At 34.1% G+C, this 13,196-nt stretch overlaps 2 protein-coding genes across 4 annotated transcripts; one reads left to right on the forward strand and one right to left on the reverse strand.

The window, feature by feature from the left end:
- The first annotated feature begins 824 nt into the window (after nt 1-824).
- Nucleotides 825-8,189, forward strand: LOC118048956 (uncharacterized). 3 transcript variants are annotated; one of them, XR_012171009.1, is made up of 10 exons: nt 2,146-2,912; nt 3,089-3,202; nt 3,918-3,982; nt 4,342-4,457; nt 4,544-4,598; nt 4,695-4,815; nt 6,516-6,563; nt 6,913-7,007; nt 7,155-7,586; nt 7,660-8,189. XR_012171009.1 is itself a non-coding variant. In XM_073412028.1 (9 exons), exons 1-9 carry the CDS (start codon nt 965-967, stop codon nt 7,251-7,253), a joined length of 852 nt encoding a protein of 283 aa, XP_073268129.1. In that variant the 5' UTR covers nt 825-964; the 3' UTR covers nt 7,254-7,642. The 3 variants fall into 3 exon arrangements, 2 of the variants coding, with proteins under 2 accessions (XP_073268129.1, XP_073268128.1); XM_073412028.1 differs by lacking the exons at nt 2,146-2,912; nt 7,660-8,189 and adding an exon at nt 825-1,103 and having other exon boundaries at nt 7,155-7,642; XM_073412027.1 differs by lacking the exon at nt 7,660-8,189 and having other exon boundaries at nt 7,155-7,642.
- Nucleotides 8,190-8,193: 4 nt separating this feature from the next.
- LOC118048957 (uncharacterized) lies at nt 8,194-11,797 on the reverse strand. Its single transcript, XM_035058809.2, has 4 exons — nt 11,383-11,797; nt 9,481-9,585; nt 9,270-9,326; nt 8,194-8,736 (listed from the first exon to the last, which is right to left on the reverse strand). Exons 1-4 carry the CDS (start codon nt 11,611-11,613, stop codon nt 8,407-8,409), a joined length of 723 nt encoding a protein of 240 aa, XP_034914700.1. The 5' UTR covers nt 11,614-11,797; the 3' UTR covers nt 8,194-8,406.
- Nucleotides 11,798-13,196: the final 1,399 nt, after the last annotated feature.

A 13,196-nucleotide genomic window follows, 5' to 3' on the forward strand; every position in this document is an offset into this window, starting at 1 on the left:
TGTGTTATAAATATTATTATTTTTATTATAATTAATATTATTAATAAAATAATGAATAAATTTTTAAAAAAACAATTATTATTAATATTAAAAAATATATTATTTTTTTATATTATAAAAGTTTACAATAATTTTTTATAAAAATAAAAAGTGAGGCCACCATGTAGCACGGGCATCCAACTAATTTTAAAGCTAAAAAGAATTAATGATGTTGCTAAAAAAAATCAATGAAGATAAAAAAGGTCGTGGTATATTTGTTTTTAGTTGTTTTACTTGTAAAATCAACATTAACTTTACTAGTAGTCACTATATCAGTAGAGAGAATATTTTTAGCAATTAAATAAGTTAAAAATCAGTTATGCAATTAAATCGGGAATGACTATTTAAATGATTGTTTGATTATATATATATATATAAAAGATATTTTAAAGTATTAATAATAAGAAAATCCTACAATATTTTCAATACAAAATGTTGTAGGGAGCAATTGTGAACTATATAAAAAAAAGAATTTCATGAAGCATCTTTTTATAATATACATAAATTTTTTAAATGTTATATTAGAAGCTTATAATTTTTGAAATTTTAGTATCTTAATTAATTCAGTCCCTTGTCACGATCGCTATATCAAAGACTGTGGTCAGCAATGCACTAATTGTTTTGTGCTGCTAGAGAAGAAGTTAAATATTGAGTCGTTGACATTTGACACTCCTTTATGATTTTATCCCTCCCGCCAAAGATAAATGTCGATACGATTAGGATTGACGAGCCGCGGGCCTCTGTTGGGGGGCAATCCGTAAATTCGTCTCCACATGCGAAACGGGACAAAAACCGGTTCATTCCTCGCCTTCGAATTCGAGTCGCTCGACACTCTTTTATCACCCCCACTCGATCGCTAAAGTCGGGGCCAGAAGGAACCGTCTCTCTCTTTCTGCTTTCTTCCCCCTTCCTCTCTTCTCAGAACATGGTATGCGGTAAATTCGCGGCTTCTAATCATTTAGCGATGAGTGTTGTCAGGGCCCGGGGTAGCTGCGTGGCTATCCGTACTCTCTTTCCTTCTACAACCACCAACCGATCTTGCGCTCACGGCTCTGCTTCTTCAGGTTTTATCCCTTTTCTTCACTCTGACAACGCGACTCCTTCAATATAAGCAGAATCCATTTTCTTGATTGCATGCAGAAAACCAGAAACCATATGATTCCCTTGCATTGATTAATCTCTCTGTTTCTATAACTTCACGTGATCATCAACTATAATATTTCCGGAGCTCTGCGTGTGTGTGTTTAATTCTCCGTTCGTTCTTTATGCAATCAGACACTCTGGATTCTTCTCTCTGTCAAATAATACTGTCCAGTCATTTTCGACACTGCAATGTTTGATTTATTTTTCATGCTCTTAGGAATTTGTAATTATTCAACAATAAAAAAGCTACAGGCAAGTGTTTGTGTAACAGGATCCGTGCTTTACGAGAACATTTTTGGCGATTAAACTTCAAAATACCAGTGGTAGACACGGTTTTAACAATAATTTAAGCACACATTTGTACTTTTTAATTTAATAAATTATTAATATTACGCAAATGTAATCGGTGTATAGTTACAACAAATTTGGGATAAGCGTGGAATGAAATAAATCTTTGATCTTGCCGGATTCGGCGCGATCGAGAGTAGTGAACTAGTGACTACAACAGTCAGTGTGTGAGGGAGAAGGGGACTATGGTGCATCGGACGGGCTAGTGGGCCAGTTATCAAAGCCGATACACTTCACGATGACTGTCACTGATTGGAATGGTGGTCCAACATCCCCAAAAAGGTTATTGCCTTGTTGGTATTAGGCGTAACAACTTGTGTTGTCACACACAGACCTTCACGGGAAACAAATAACTATCATTAAATAAATAAAAACTCAGACAGGGGTGTTTGGCATTGAGGTTTAACCTGTTTTTTGAAAAATTTCAAATTTTTTTTTTTAAAATTAAATGCGGTTTGTATTTTTTGGATCATTTTGATGTGATGATATTAAAAATAATTTTTAAAAAATGAAAAAAACATTATTTGCATGCTTTTTGGCACGAAAAGCTATTTGAAAAGCAACCGCTACCACACTCCCAAACACCTTTTAGTTTGATTATATTAAATATAATATATTTTTTTTAAAAATAACTATGCAGGCACTAAATAGCTTTGATTTTTACAACCTTTCACGCACGGTATTACCTATAGATAAAAATATATATGTGAAATTGTGAATGGCTTACTAATTTCTCTGTGGATGTACGGTATACGTGGCAAGAGAGTGAAGGTTTGTCTTTATTTGCAATCTTGGCATGGAAAAAGAAACAACGAGGCAGTGCTTTGACATGATTGGAGGTGACAGACCGTCTAGACTTGCTTTCCGTTATTAGCGCGTGGAAGACACTTCCGACCCTATAAGATCGAGTGCTCACATGGATATTGGATACCATATGTTCCCCATGTGGCGGGATTTCCAACTCAGCGCGTGTCTACACTCTCTCTACTTTATGCTCGCCGGTTAAACGAAGACACTGCATCGGGCTCTGAGACTGTCACGTATGTATCGGCCCGGACGCAAATGATAGCAGTAAAACACAATTGATTATATACGTATAATAATGCTGTAGTACACTAGCAGAACCACCGTCGTGCGGCACGTGACCTTTATATCCAGCCGCCTTGTCGGAGGTCCCCACTGCCTTTTCAGAGACAAAACTGGGCATGCAGCAGACTGCTCCATGCCCATTACCAAAAATATGTTTGTTTTCATGTTAATATACTGTAATAAGCTTATGTTATGTGGGATTCATCACCCCCTGAAACTTCAGGTTTTAGAACTAGGAGCATTGCTTTTCCATATCGCTGATATGAAATGCTTTAGCGTGGCTGTTAAACCAGGTGGCTAAAGATTGTCTTGCTCTGCTAGTTGGTAGCCTTTTTTAAAAAAAAAATACTCACCCCCACCTTGTTTGTTCTTGTATTTTGGCTGCAAAATATTGGGCTACTTGTCATTGGTTGCTGAAGTGAATATTGTTCTTTATGATTGAAGCAAAGATATTGATTGTTGTATGCAGATGACGTAACTTGTGGGTCGCCTACTTGGATTGGTAAGGGCCTCACTTGTGTTTGCTTCAAGCGAAAGGGAGCATATGAACGAATTTGCATTAACTTGACCCCTCAACAGGCAAGTGAACTTACAACAAGAACCATATAGTATTGAAGAAAAAAAGATGATAGTTTTTACTTGTTTTTCTTGTTCTTTTTGCTGTTATTTCTCTCATCTTATTCTAACACTAAACTCTAAACATCTGGTTTCTGTCGATTCTTACCAATAAAGATGCCTTCCTTGGTCGTACATTGCCCAAATGGAGCTGATCTATGTGATGCTCAAAACTGGTCTGTTCTGGCAAACTTGGAAGTGCAGATTAATAAAAGCTTATTTCTTTAATTTAATCAATCATCCCTCACCGTGATGCTTCTTGACAAATCCAGACCTCGTTGTTTAAGTCTCTAGTCTCTACTAGGGGTTGCTTTCACTTTGCAAATAGTTTAGCAAGATCAATTATATATAGTCACAAATGCAGGAAAATAGAAGTAATGGACGCATTGTCTTCCCATGTCAGCCATTCGTGTAGATTATGAACTGAATTTGTATATATGCTAGTTACTGAGTTTTCCACTCTTGCGTTGTCATAATAGTGCCTTTGATTTTACAGGTAGTGTAGGGACCGGGCTCAATTTTAATTACCTAAACTATTCCTTTAATCTAGTTTATATGGAATCGTGAAACTGAGACTTCATAGAAGTTTGTTATAGCTTTTCCAGTTTTATGATCTCTCTCTCTCTCTCTCTTTTCTTTATGATTGCCAACCATGATAGATTAGTTTAAAATCTTGCAGGAAGAAAGATTGGAGAGGTTGAAGAATAGGATGAAGGTTTATTTTGATGCTTCCAGGCCAGACCACCAGGTATGGTATTCTTATATCGGAAAATATGGAATGGGATATCTCACAGAATCAAATCTGTAACATGGGTGCAGCTGTTGAAACTGAAACCCTGAAACTGCATCCCATAATTACATTTCGCTGCAAGTTTTTTTCTGACTAATTAAGCCCCTGTTCAGGCCGCAACGTGGATTTGTGAAAATTCAATTTTTTTTTTTAAAATTATTATATTTTTATATTTTCAGATCGTGTGTTTTGATGTGCTAATATTAAAAATAAATTAAAAAAATATTATTTTAATATATTTTATATAAAAAATATTTTAAAAAGCAACTTTAACTGTACTCTAAACACCTCCTAACAAGATACTCTGGCGAGAGCAGGATGCTTTGAGAGCTCTATGGTCTGCCACATATCCTGATCGGGAACTGAGTGGCTTAATATCTGATCAATGGAAAGAAATGGGATGGCAGGGAAGAGATCCATCTACTGATTTCAGGTTTTTTTAACTGCTTGTCATTTACTTAGCATATCTGGTGTGATTGTTTTCACTTATTTAGCTGCGCGTTTTTTCCTGGTGAACAGAGGAGCTGGATTCATTTCTCTGGAAAACCTACTGTTCTTTGCAAAGACATTTTCAGTAAGATTCTTTATCTGGCAATACCGAGAAGTTTGAATAAATAGGCATACACCAGGCTATGTTTTGCAATAACATTATCTGTTTTTTTCGTGACAGCCATCATTTCAACATTTGCTAAGAAAACAAGGAGGAAAACGATCTGCTTGGGAGTATCCATTCGCTGTTGCTGGTGTAAATATCACATTTATGATTATGCAGATGCTTGACCTTGATGCCAGTAAGTGTGCAATGAATATTAGCTTTTCTCCAGAATTTAACATCAACTGCATCTTGACAAACATCTTAATTACTATTCTCATTCTTTAATTAATTAATTTAAAAAACACAAAAGGTTATGGCTAAATCAAATGTTGTCACACACAAAACACTTCTCCTAAATAGTGTTTTTTTGTTTGTTTTTTTCCATTCAATTTCACATTTCACTACCTAATTTATCTTTTAATATTAGTTTATTTTTGAAATTATACTTTATAATTTTTAAAATTTATTTCCATCTCATAACTTAAGTTGTGCATTTAACAAGTTAACTTGAATTGTTTTTTTTACCACCTTTTTTAATTGATTTTTAAAAAAAATTATTCTTTAATATTAGGTTATAATTGGTTTTCAATTAGCTTTCTACATGGTTATCCTGATCGTGGATTTGATAAGTTAAACTATTAATTTTTTATGTTCTTTTTTAATTGAGATTCATAATTTTTGTTATTTGCTTTCCATGAGATTATCTCGATCTCATGATCTGGGTCGTAAGTTTAGTAGGTTGACCTGAGTTGACTTAATTTATTTTTTTGGATTTCTTTTTAATTGGATTTTTTTTTTAATTTCACCCTCCAACAATTCAATATTTGTTTTTTATTTAGTTTTTTTTTTAATTTCATATTTTAATATTAGGTTGTTTGAGAATTGAGCAACAAATTTTTTTTAATTTATTTTTTGTGAAATTATCTTGATCCCACGACTTTTTTTTTTTCTTTCTGATTTCAACCCTTAACATTTGATTTGTTGGAAATGAGCTTTGTATATTTTTTTTATAAAGTTATTCTAATCTCATGATTAAGGTTGCAGGTCTAATATGTTTGACTAGGTTGACTTGAGTTATTTTTTATTAATATTTTTTTAATAATTTTTTTTTTACTTTATCTTTCAACATTGAGTTTGTTGGAAATTGAACTTTATAATTTTTTATGATATGCTTTTTATATGATTATTTTGATTTTATGACCTAGATTATGAGTGCAGTAGGTTAATTTAAATTGACTCGAGTAGTTTTTTTTTAATATATTTTTAATTTCATTACTTAATATTTTGTTGATGAAGAACTATTCTTGATAACTTATTTTTATATAATTTATATAATGTTATCATAGTTTTATGATACGAGATATAAATTTGATAGGTTAGCTCAGGTTTAATATGCTGTTTCAATATTATTTTTAAAATATTATTCAAAATATTACTGTATCAATATTTAATAAAAATATCATCTAATATACATCATGTTTTATGTTCATGACTAAGTGTTTTTTTTTTTTTTTTTTTTTTTAAGTCCCCAAGGGGTGTAGCGTGGTGGCAAAGGGCTTGAGATCTGCACAGCAGGTCTTGAGTTCGAGTCAGGGCGTGCACTTTTTATAAGAGCCTGGGACAGCCGGGGTTTTACTCGCTTATCTGGGCCCACAAAGTGCGCTTTCCGGAGGGTGGAGTTTCCTCGAATTCAAAAAAAAAAAAAAGTTTTTTTTTTTTAAGTTAAAGAACACATTAAAAATGCTTAGAAATTTTTTGAAGTTAAAAAAATTTCAACCAATGGGGCGGAGCAGGCTAATGATACTCCTAGAAGATCTTCATGAACCAACACATTTTTATTTTGGCCTAAATTTGCTGTTTTTGACATTTTTTTTTCGGTGAACTTATTTTATGCAGTGAAACCTCGAACATTTTCCAGGCCAGTTTTCTTACAGATTCTGTCAGGTAAGAAGTAGCAGCTATATCCAGTAAAAATTAAGTACATGCAATCATATCTTCGAACCTTTTTTAATTTGATTATAGTTATTTTTTAAAATATTTTTTTATTTAAAAATATATCAAAATAATATATATTTTTTATTTTTTAAAAATTAATTTTAAAATTAGCACATGAAGATAATTTAAAAAATAAAAAAATATTAATTTTTTTAAAAAAATTTATAAATATTTTTAAAACGTAAAAACAAATCAAAAAATAAATTAAAGAGTTGGATACTCTACTTTTCCATTATCCCAGGACATATCAATTCACTTGTTTCTATGGCCGCCTAATGACTAAAATTTGTGCTTTCAGAAAGCGAATGGGCATTTGACCTTCTCTATTGTGTGGCTTTTGTGGTCATGGACAATCAATGGCTACATACAAAGGCTACATACATGGAGTTCAATGTGAGAATCTATTTAGCCTCCTCCATTCCTTTTTGTGTCCATATGGATTGATAGCTTGGTTTTGCTGATCAGTATATCAACACGCCAACTCCCTTTTTGCTGCATGCTGATTGTTAAAGGTCACTGATCAAATGATATATGTACTAGGATGTCTTGAAATCTACTCGAGCCCAGGTAGAGAGAGAACTTCTAATGGATGACGTCTTACGGATTGAAGACATGCCTTCTTACAGCCTTCTCATTTAGCAACAACCTCCTACAGTTTCAGGCCAGGCTGGTTCCGGCCACTGGTGTATTTGTTTAACATTGAAGTTGTGTAAAGTCCCTTTCCTTTTCCTTTTCATCTACTCCCATCTCCTCTCTTGCTAAGTTAATTTGTGATCCTGCTGTTCTGATACATTTCAAAATCTGATGGGAATGCTCTGTTACGCCAACTACAACATTCTGCTTTAAAGCTGTCCGAGGTGGGTGGACATGCAGAGAGCTGTGATACTGATGAGTAATTTTGTATATTTACATTTTTTGAAGCCCCATTTACGAAGTTCAAAGGGGCAGAACTATCAACAGAGAAGCTAAGATGTAAATGAAAGTTTGAACACTGTTCTCCTTTTACTTCTACGAATTGGTCATCCAAATTGACTCTTTTTTCCAGGTTGGGAGTTCCACACGATAAAATGGGAAAAGCTGCTGCATCTTAAAACGAGGCAAAGATAGCACAGAGATTATAGAGAATAAACAACCTACAAGCAGAAGAATAGTGTGGGAAGCGAACTCAAATCACTACTTTGAATGCTATCTGTGATAATTATATTTCTGGGAAGAGAACAGAAAGGAAATCAGTTCTTGAAGTCCCAGGAAGAGATTCATGAACAGGTTGCTAAAAAGTAACAGAGGTTTAAAATCAATCTATTCGTGGTTGTCCAATATGATCATGACAGACGAGCAATCAAATTAATGCTCCACAGCTGAGTTCTGTGAGCAAAAACATGATACGATCCCGAGGATAGAAGAGAACAAGAATGCACTTTATACTGTGAAAATCACTTGCACCACTCTGACAGAAACAATTATTCGTTTATACAGTACAGAGAATTCTTGTAATAATGATTCGTAAATTTATATGATCAGGGAAAGTAGTGTAAAACACACCATCATGATTCAACAGAAATCCCTTGAACTCTTCAAATTTTATCAAAAGAAAGTTCATCTTATTCATATCGATACCAAAGAGTTAATTCTGTACACAGTACAAACCATATGCCTTAAAGCATGACTAGGTATACTGTATTATTCACATAAATCTGTACACAAAAGTTGCCATTTCAGCTACTGTTTTAAACTGCGTGCTGGATAGAGGAAACTAAAAACAACAACTATACATGTTAAAGAGGAGAAATATTTACATAACCAAAAAGAGAGGTCCCGTTCCACCTTCCTTGTAGGCATCTGGAATACTTGAGTAACAGAAAAGGTTGTTGGTCATTTCCCAGCTCCAGTCCTGTTTCCTGGACACAGCAAGAGGACGCCACCGGTTTATCCGAACATAGTGCTCCCTGATCTTTCCTTCGCCAATAATACTAGTCACGATGGAATAGCAGCTTTCATGACCACCCCAGACCTTGTCACCAGGATCTGCAGTTTGGCTTCCATCTGGATGAAAGTACCGGTGCATGGGAGGGCCATTGCCTTTCCAGTAGGGATCAAGATTGCGCCAGTATTCTGGAGCTGCCTGGGGATGGATATTTGTCAAACTATATGAGCTTCACAAGAAAGAATGGTAACAAGACTCAAGCAAGCTATGAGCTAAACTTTCAAAACAAAGTTTCCCAGGTTGTAAGATAAAAAAAAAGGTTGATGATTGTCCGTTATGAGAATTATTAGTTTAGATGTCATTCACAGCACAAGATGCAGAAATTATAGGAATCATCGGAGAATCCACCAAAGAATGGGCTTTTGACTTACCAAGTGCTTTCACCAAGTAGGCAAACAAGACAAAGCAGGTTAAGAAATAGACGTGTAAAAGGACCAAGGATTAATCATGACCTTCCCTTAGCACTGGAATGAATTTTAAGGCTGCTTTGCATGCAAGTACTTGTGGCATGCAGGAATTGTGATCAAACAATGAAACAAAATACAAAAGAGCTTTGGCTTTGTAAAACTATCGAACACTTCCAGCAAGCTTCACATTGTTGAATCATCACTGCACCGCATGGGTTTGACTCTACCAAATATGAGACTGCAATCTACATAGACGAAGCATACCTTGGTAAAGTGAAACTCCCAAACATGATCACATAGATCATCCCTCATGATACGATTCTGACATAAACAACAAACAAAATAATCACTTTGGTTGGGGCTCCCCCAGCACATTTGCAAGTAATGCACAAGTTTCTGAATTAATGAGGACTGTATGAATTGGAAAAAGGAGACAGAGAGCTGGGAATAGGGGCACAGGTTACACGATACTCACACGTTTGCCATCCATAACAGATAGTGAATAAGCATCCAACTTAGAAATTCCCTGGACAAGAGACAAGCGCGGTATGTGTGCCTTCCCACACCACAATTCCTCACACTAAAACGGACAGCAAAAGTAGAGTCAAATTTTATAATGCAAAATTATCCTAAATTAATACCACTGCAGCTGTTCTCATGAACACGTAAAGTAACATTGACCATAGAACAAGAATGGAAGCTTCATGATTGCACAACAAAATTATTTGCTCAGAAAGGAAAGGGCACTCATAACATTCACTTCTCGGGATTGGTGAAAAGCAATGGAACCTATCAAAATTTAATTGCACATGGTAGCAACCTCAAACCTGCAACAAGGCGCTCACCTCAAGGTTTCCTTCCATTGTCAATAACTTCATTATGTAACATTATATTCGTGTCATCTTACCTTACCTTAAACATTCTCTCTATCTACCACTCTGCTCTAGGATGTCCTTTAAATATTCTATTTTTGGCTCATCGTAGTTAGGTGCCTTTAAGAGCAGCATTCTTGTTGCTTATGTACAAACTAGAGAGATAGATCGTAATTCTAGTTAAAAAATAACTAGAATTCTTTTAACACCCATCTGAAGCAAGATACATTCATGCACATGCCTAATCCCACAGCGACAAACTCTTCAATTCAACACCTAACCCGATCCAACTAAGCCCGGTAAGAGAGAGGAAAGGGGGAAATTTTTTTTGGCTCAACCAGGCAAAAAAAAACCCTAACCCAACCGAACTCGCCTCAAAAAGTGAGGGAGAAGAAGAAAAAAGAAGAGAGAAAGAGATGGAAAAGGTGGCCAACCCAAACTAGCGACAAACACATTGGCTCTTTTCATATTGAGCAAATTTCAAATTGGACATGACACAAGGTTCAAGGCATGCCCAATATATTCACCACTTTGAATTCTCTGTTTTACAAGTTATCAGTCACACTTGAATTTTCTTCTTACAAGGTTATTAAAACGATTCCCACTTGAACTCTCTAATTTGTCAATACAATGCCTGCCTAAAAGCCTTGTCTCACAAGTTAATATGATGGCATGAACAACTTGTCCTAACAGGTTGTTTGTGCAGACATTCACGGTGAATTAAATATTCTTTGATTCTCACGAGTAGGTGTGCGAACCTCTAACCTATAATGAAAATACAGAAAATACAAGTGATGCTATAATGAAAATACAGAAAATACAAGTGATGCCAGGTATATTAATACCAATGACCAACAGGTATAAAAGAGAACTGCATAACATTATATATCCACACATATAGAACACAACACATTCTCCTACATTTTCATTTCCCTTCTTCTATAAATTATGCTTGCATTCTCCAACATTTTCATTTCCCTTCTTTTATAAATTATGCTTAGGCATTGGAGGGTCCTATGAAGGACTTGTTTCACAGGAGAAAATGGATTATTAACCCAAGCACATTTTTTTTTCCAATCCCATTAAGCAGCCGTGGAAAGGTCCGGGTGAAGTTTTTCGAACTTCGTCAATATACGTTTGCATATTATTTAATTATAGGATAATAACTGCATAACATCCAGCTCTATTAACCTTGACCAAACCACAAATTCTTTTTCCACTGAAAGAATATGAAAATAACTTAAATAACACATTAATCTTTTGTTTTTTAACATAAGCTATTGACTTGTTGGTTTAGCATCCATCCTTTAGAATCAAAATTAAAAAGTAAAAACAATACAATTCCCTGTAAAAGGATCAAAAGCAAGCAAACCCTCAAAAATTAATTAATCAAATACATAGCCAAAACACCAAAAACCCTCAAGTAATTAAATCATAACCAATCCCACCATGCGGTATCGTAACAAACATCAATTAAGAAAGAAAAAGGAGGGAAAAAAACTGACCTTGGAGGTCCAAAGAAGATCACTAGAAGCAACACGGTTCCAGGTACGAGAAACGACGAGACATAGTGCCAAGCTGCGTGCGTCAAGGTTGTTCAAAACCCTCAACATCAAGTCCCTACCAAGCACATCCAAAGGGTCTTGACAAAAGGGACGACCTCGATCCTCTCTCATCTTCTTTCTTTTCCTTTTCTTTCCTTTCCTCTCCACTACTAAAGCTAAGCCCTCTTCCATGTCCTTGCTCTGGTTCTCCTATAATTCTTGCTCGTTGGTCTGTGCCATTGAAGAGGAGTGAGACAGAGAAGTGAAGAAAGAAGGAATGTGAATCAAGTTTGGCTTTGCATTTTTTAACGTTTCTTTTCTCTGGCCTTTTTCTTTACTCTGTTGTCGTTTTGTGAGATTGGGATTCTGTCTGAATACAGTGTAACTTAACTAGAGAAGAGGAGATCATCTTCGGAAGTCTTACGTGTGCTGATTTTTTAGTTTTAGTTAAGGTTGGACAAATTGGCAATTAGCATGAAAAATGCAAATAAATAAGGAAATGATATAAAAATAAAATATTTTTTTTTATGTAATGATTAGAAAATATGATATTTAATTAAATATCATGGTTAGAAAACTATAATAAAATTTTAATTTATATCACAATTCATAACAACCATATCTATTTAAATTTAAAAGTAATTGGTTAATCAGTTCATAAATAAATTTATAAAATTATCAAAATTAGGACCTCAGGGTAAGATTTTTAAAATCTAAAATATCTGATGGTCAAAATAGCAATTCCATTCTACATTAAAAAAAGCAATTTCTAGAAACTCTTACAAAAATTTAAATGCAAATCAACGATAAAATTAAAAGTTAAGATCTTTTTAATCTATTATTATGGTTTGGCATAACCACACCTTCTCGTGAACCTAAACTTGTCATGTTGATGTTTTTTAAAATATAATATATTTAAATATTTTGATTTTAAAACATGAAAAAATAAGAAATATAGTATTTCATCCTTTAAATATTATTGATTTCAAAAACTTTTAATTTACTGTGGAAATTTAAAAGAAAAATCCCTTAATACCACCTATGCAGTCGCTGCTAGGTCATATTCCTCCGCTCTCTCTAACCCAACCCGTCCTTGATATATTCAATCAGGCCCCTTCAAATTCAATCAACAAACTGTGACAAATTCACCTCCAATTCTCTTACCCTTATCAAAATGACGTGGCAAATTGAATTTTCTTTTTATGCTCTATTATGCCTTAAAGTGTATATATTTTTTTTTTTTTGGATTTGAGGAAACCCCACCCTCAGGAAAGCGTATTTTGTGGGCCCAGATAAGCGAGTAAAACCCCGACTGTCCCAGGCTCTTACAAGAAATGCACGCCCTGACTCGAACTCAAGACCTGCTGTGTAGGTCTCAAGCCCTTTGTCATCACGCTACACCTCTTGGGGACCTTAAAGTGTATACCAATAGTAGCATTTACGATTATGTTTTTAAATAATAGATTTTAAGAAAATATTTTTAGTTATGATTTTAAAAAAAATTATGTATTTGATTAAAATTATTATGAAATGAATTTTTTATATGCAAAATAAAAAAAATAGATTTTTGTAAAATAAAAAACAAGTTATTTTAACACTTACAAAATCAAGATTGGAAAAATAATTATATAATATTTAATGCAAAATGCAAAAATTAACAAAGTAATTTTTTTTCCAGCAAAAAAACAGAAGCTATCACAATATTAAATGGTTTTCAAATTTAATAAATAACTAGTTCAAGGCTATTAGGTTATAAAATTAATTCAAATAATTAT

Source organism: Populus alba, chromosome 10 (assembly GCF_005239225.2).
Source record: "Populus alba chromosome 10, ASM523922v2, whole genome shotgun sequence".
In the NCBI taxonomy this organism is placed as follows: Eukaryota; Viridiplantae; Streptophyta; class Magnoliopsida; order Malpighiales; family Salicaceae; genus Populus; species Populus alba.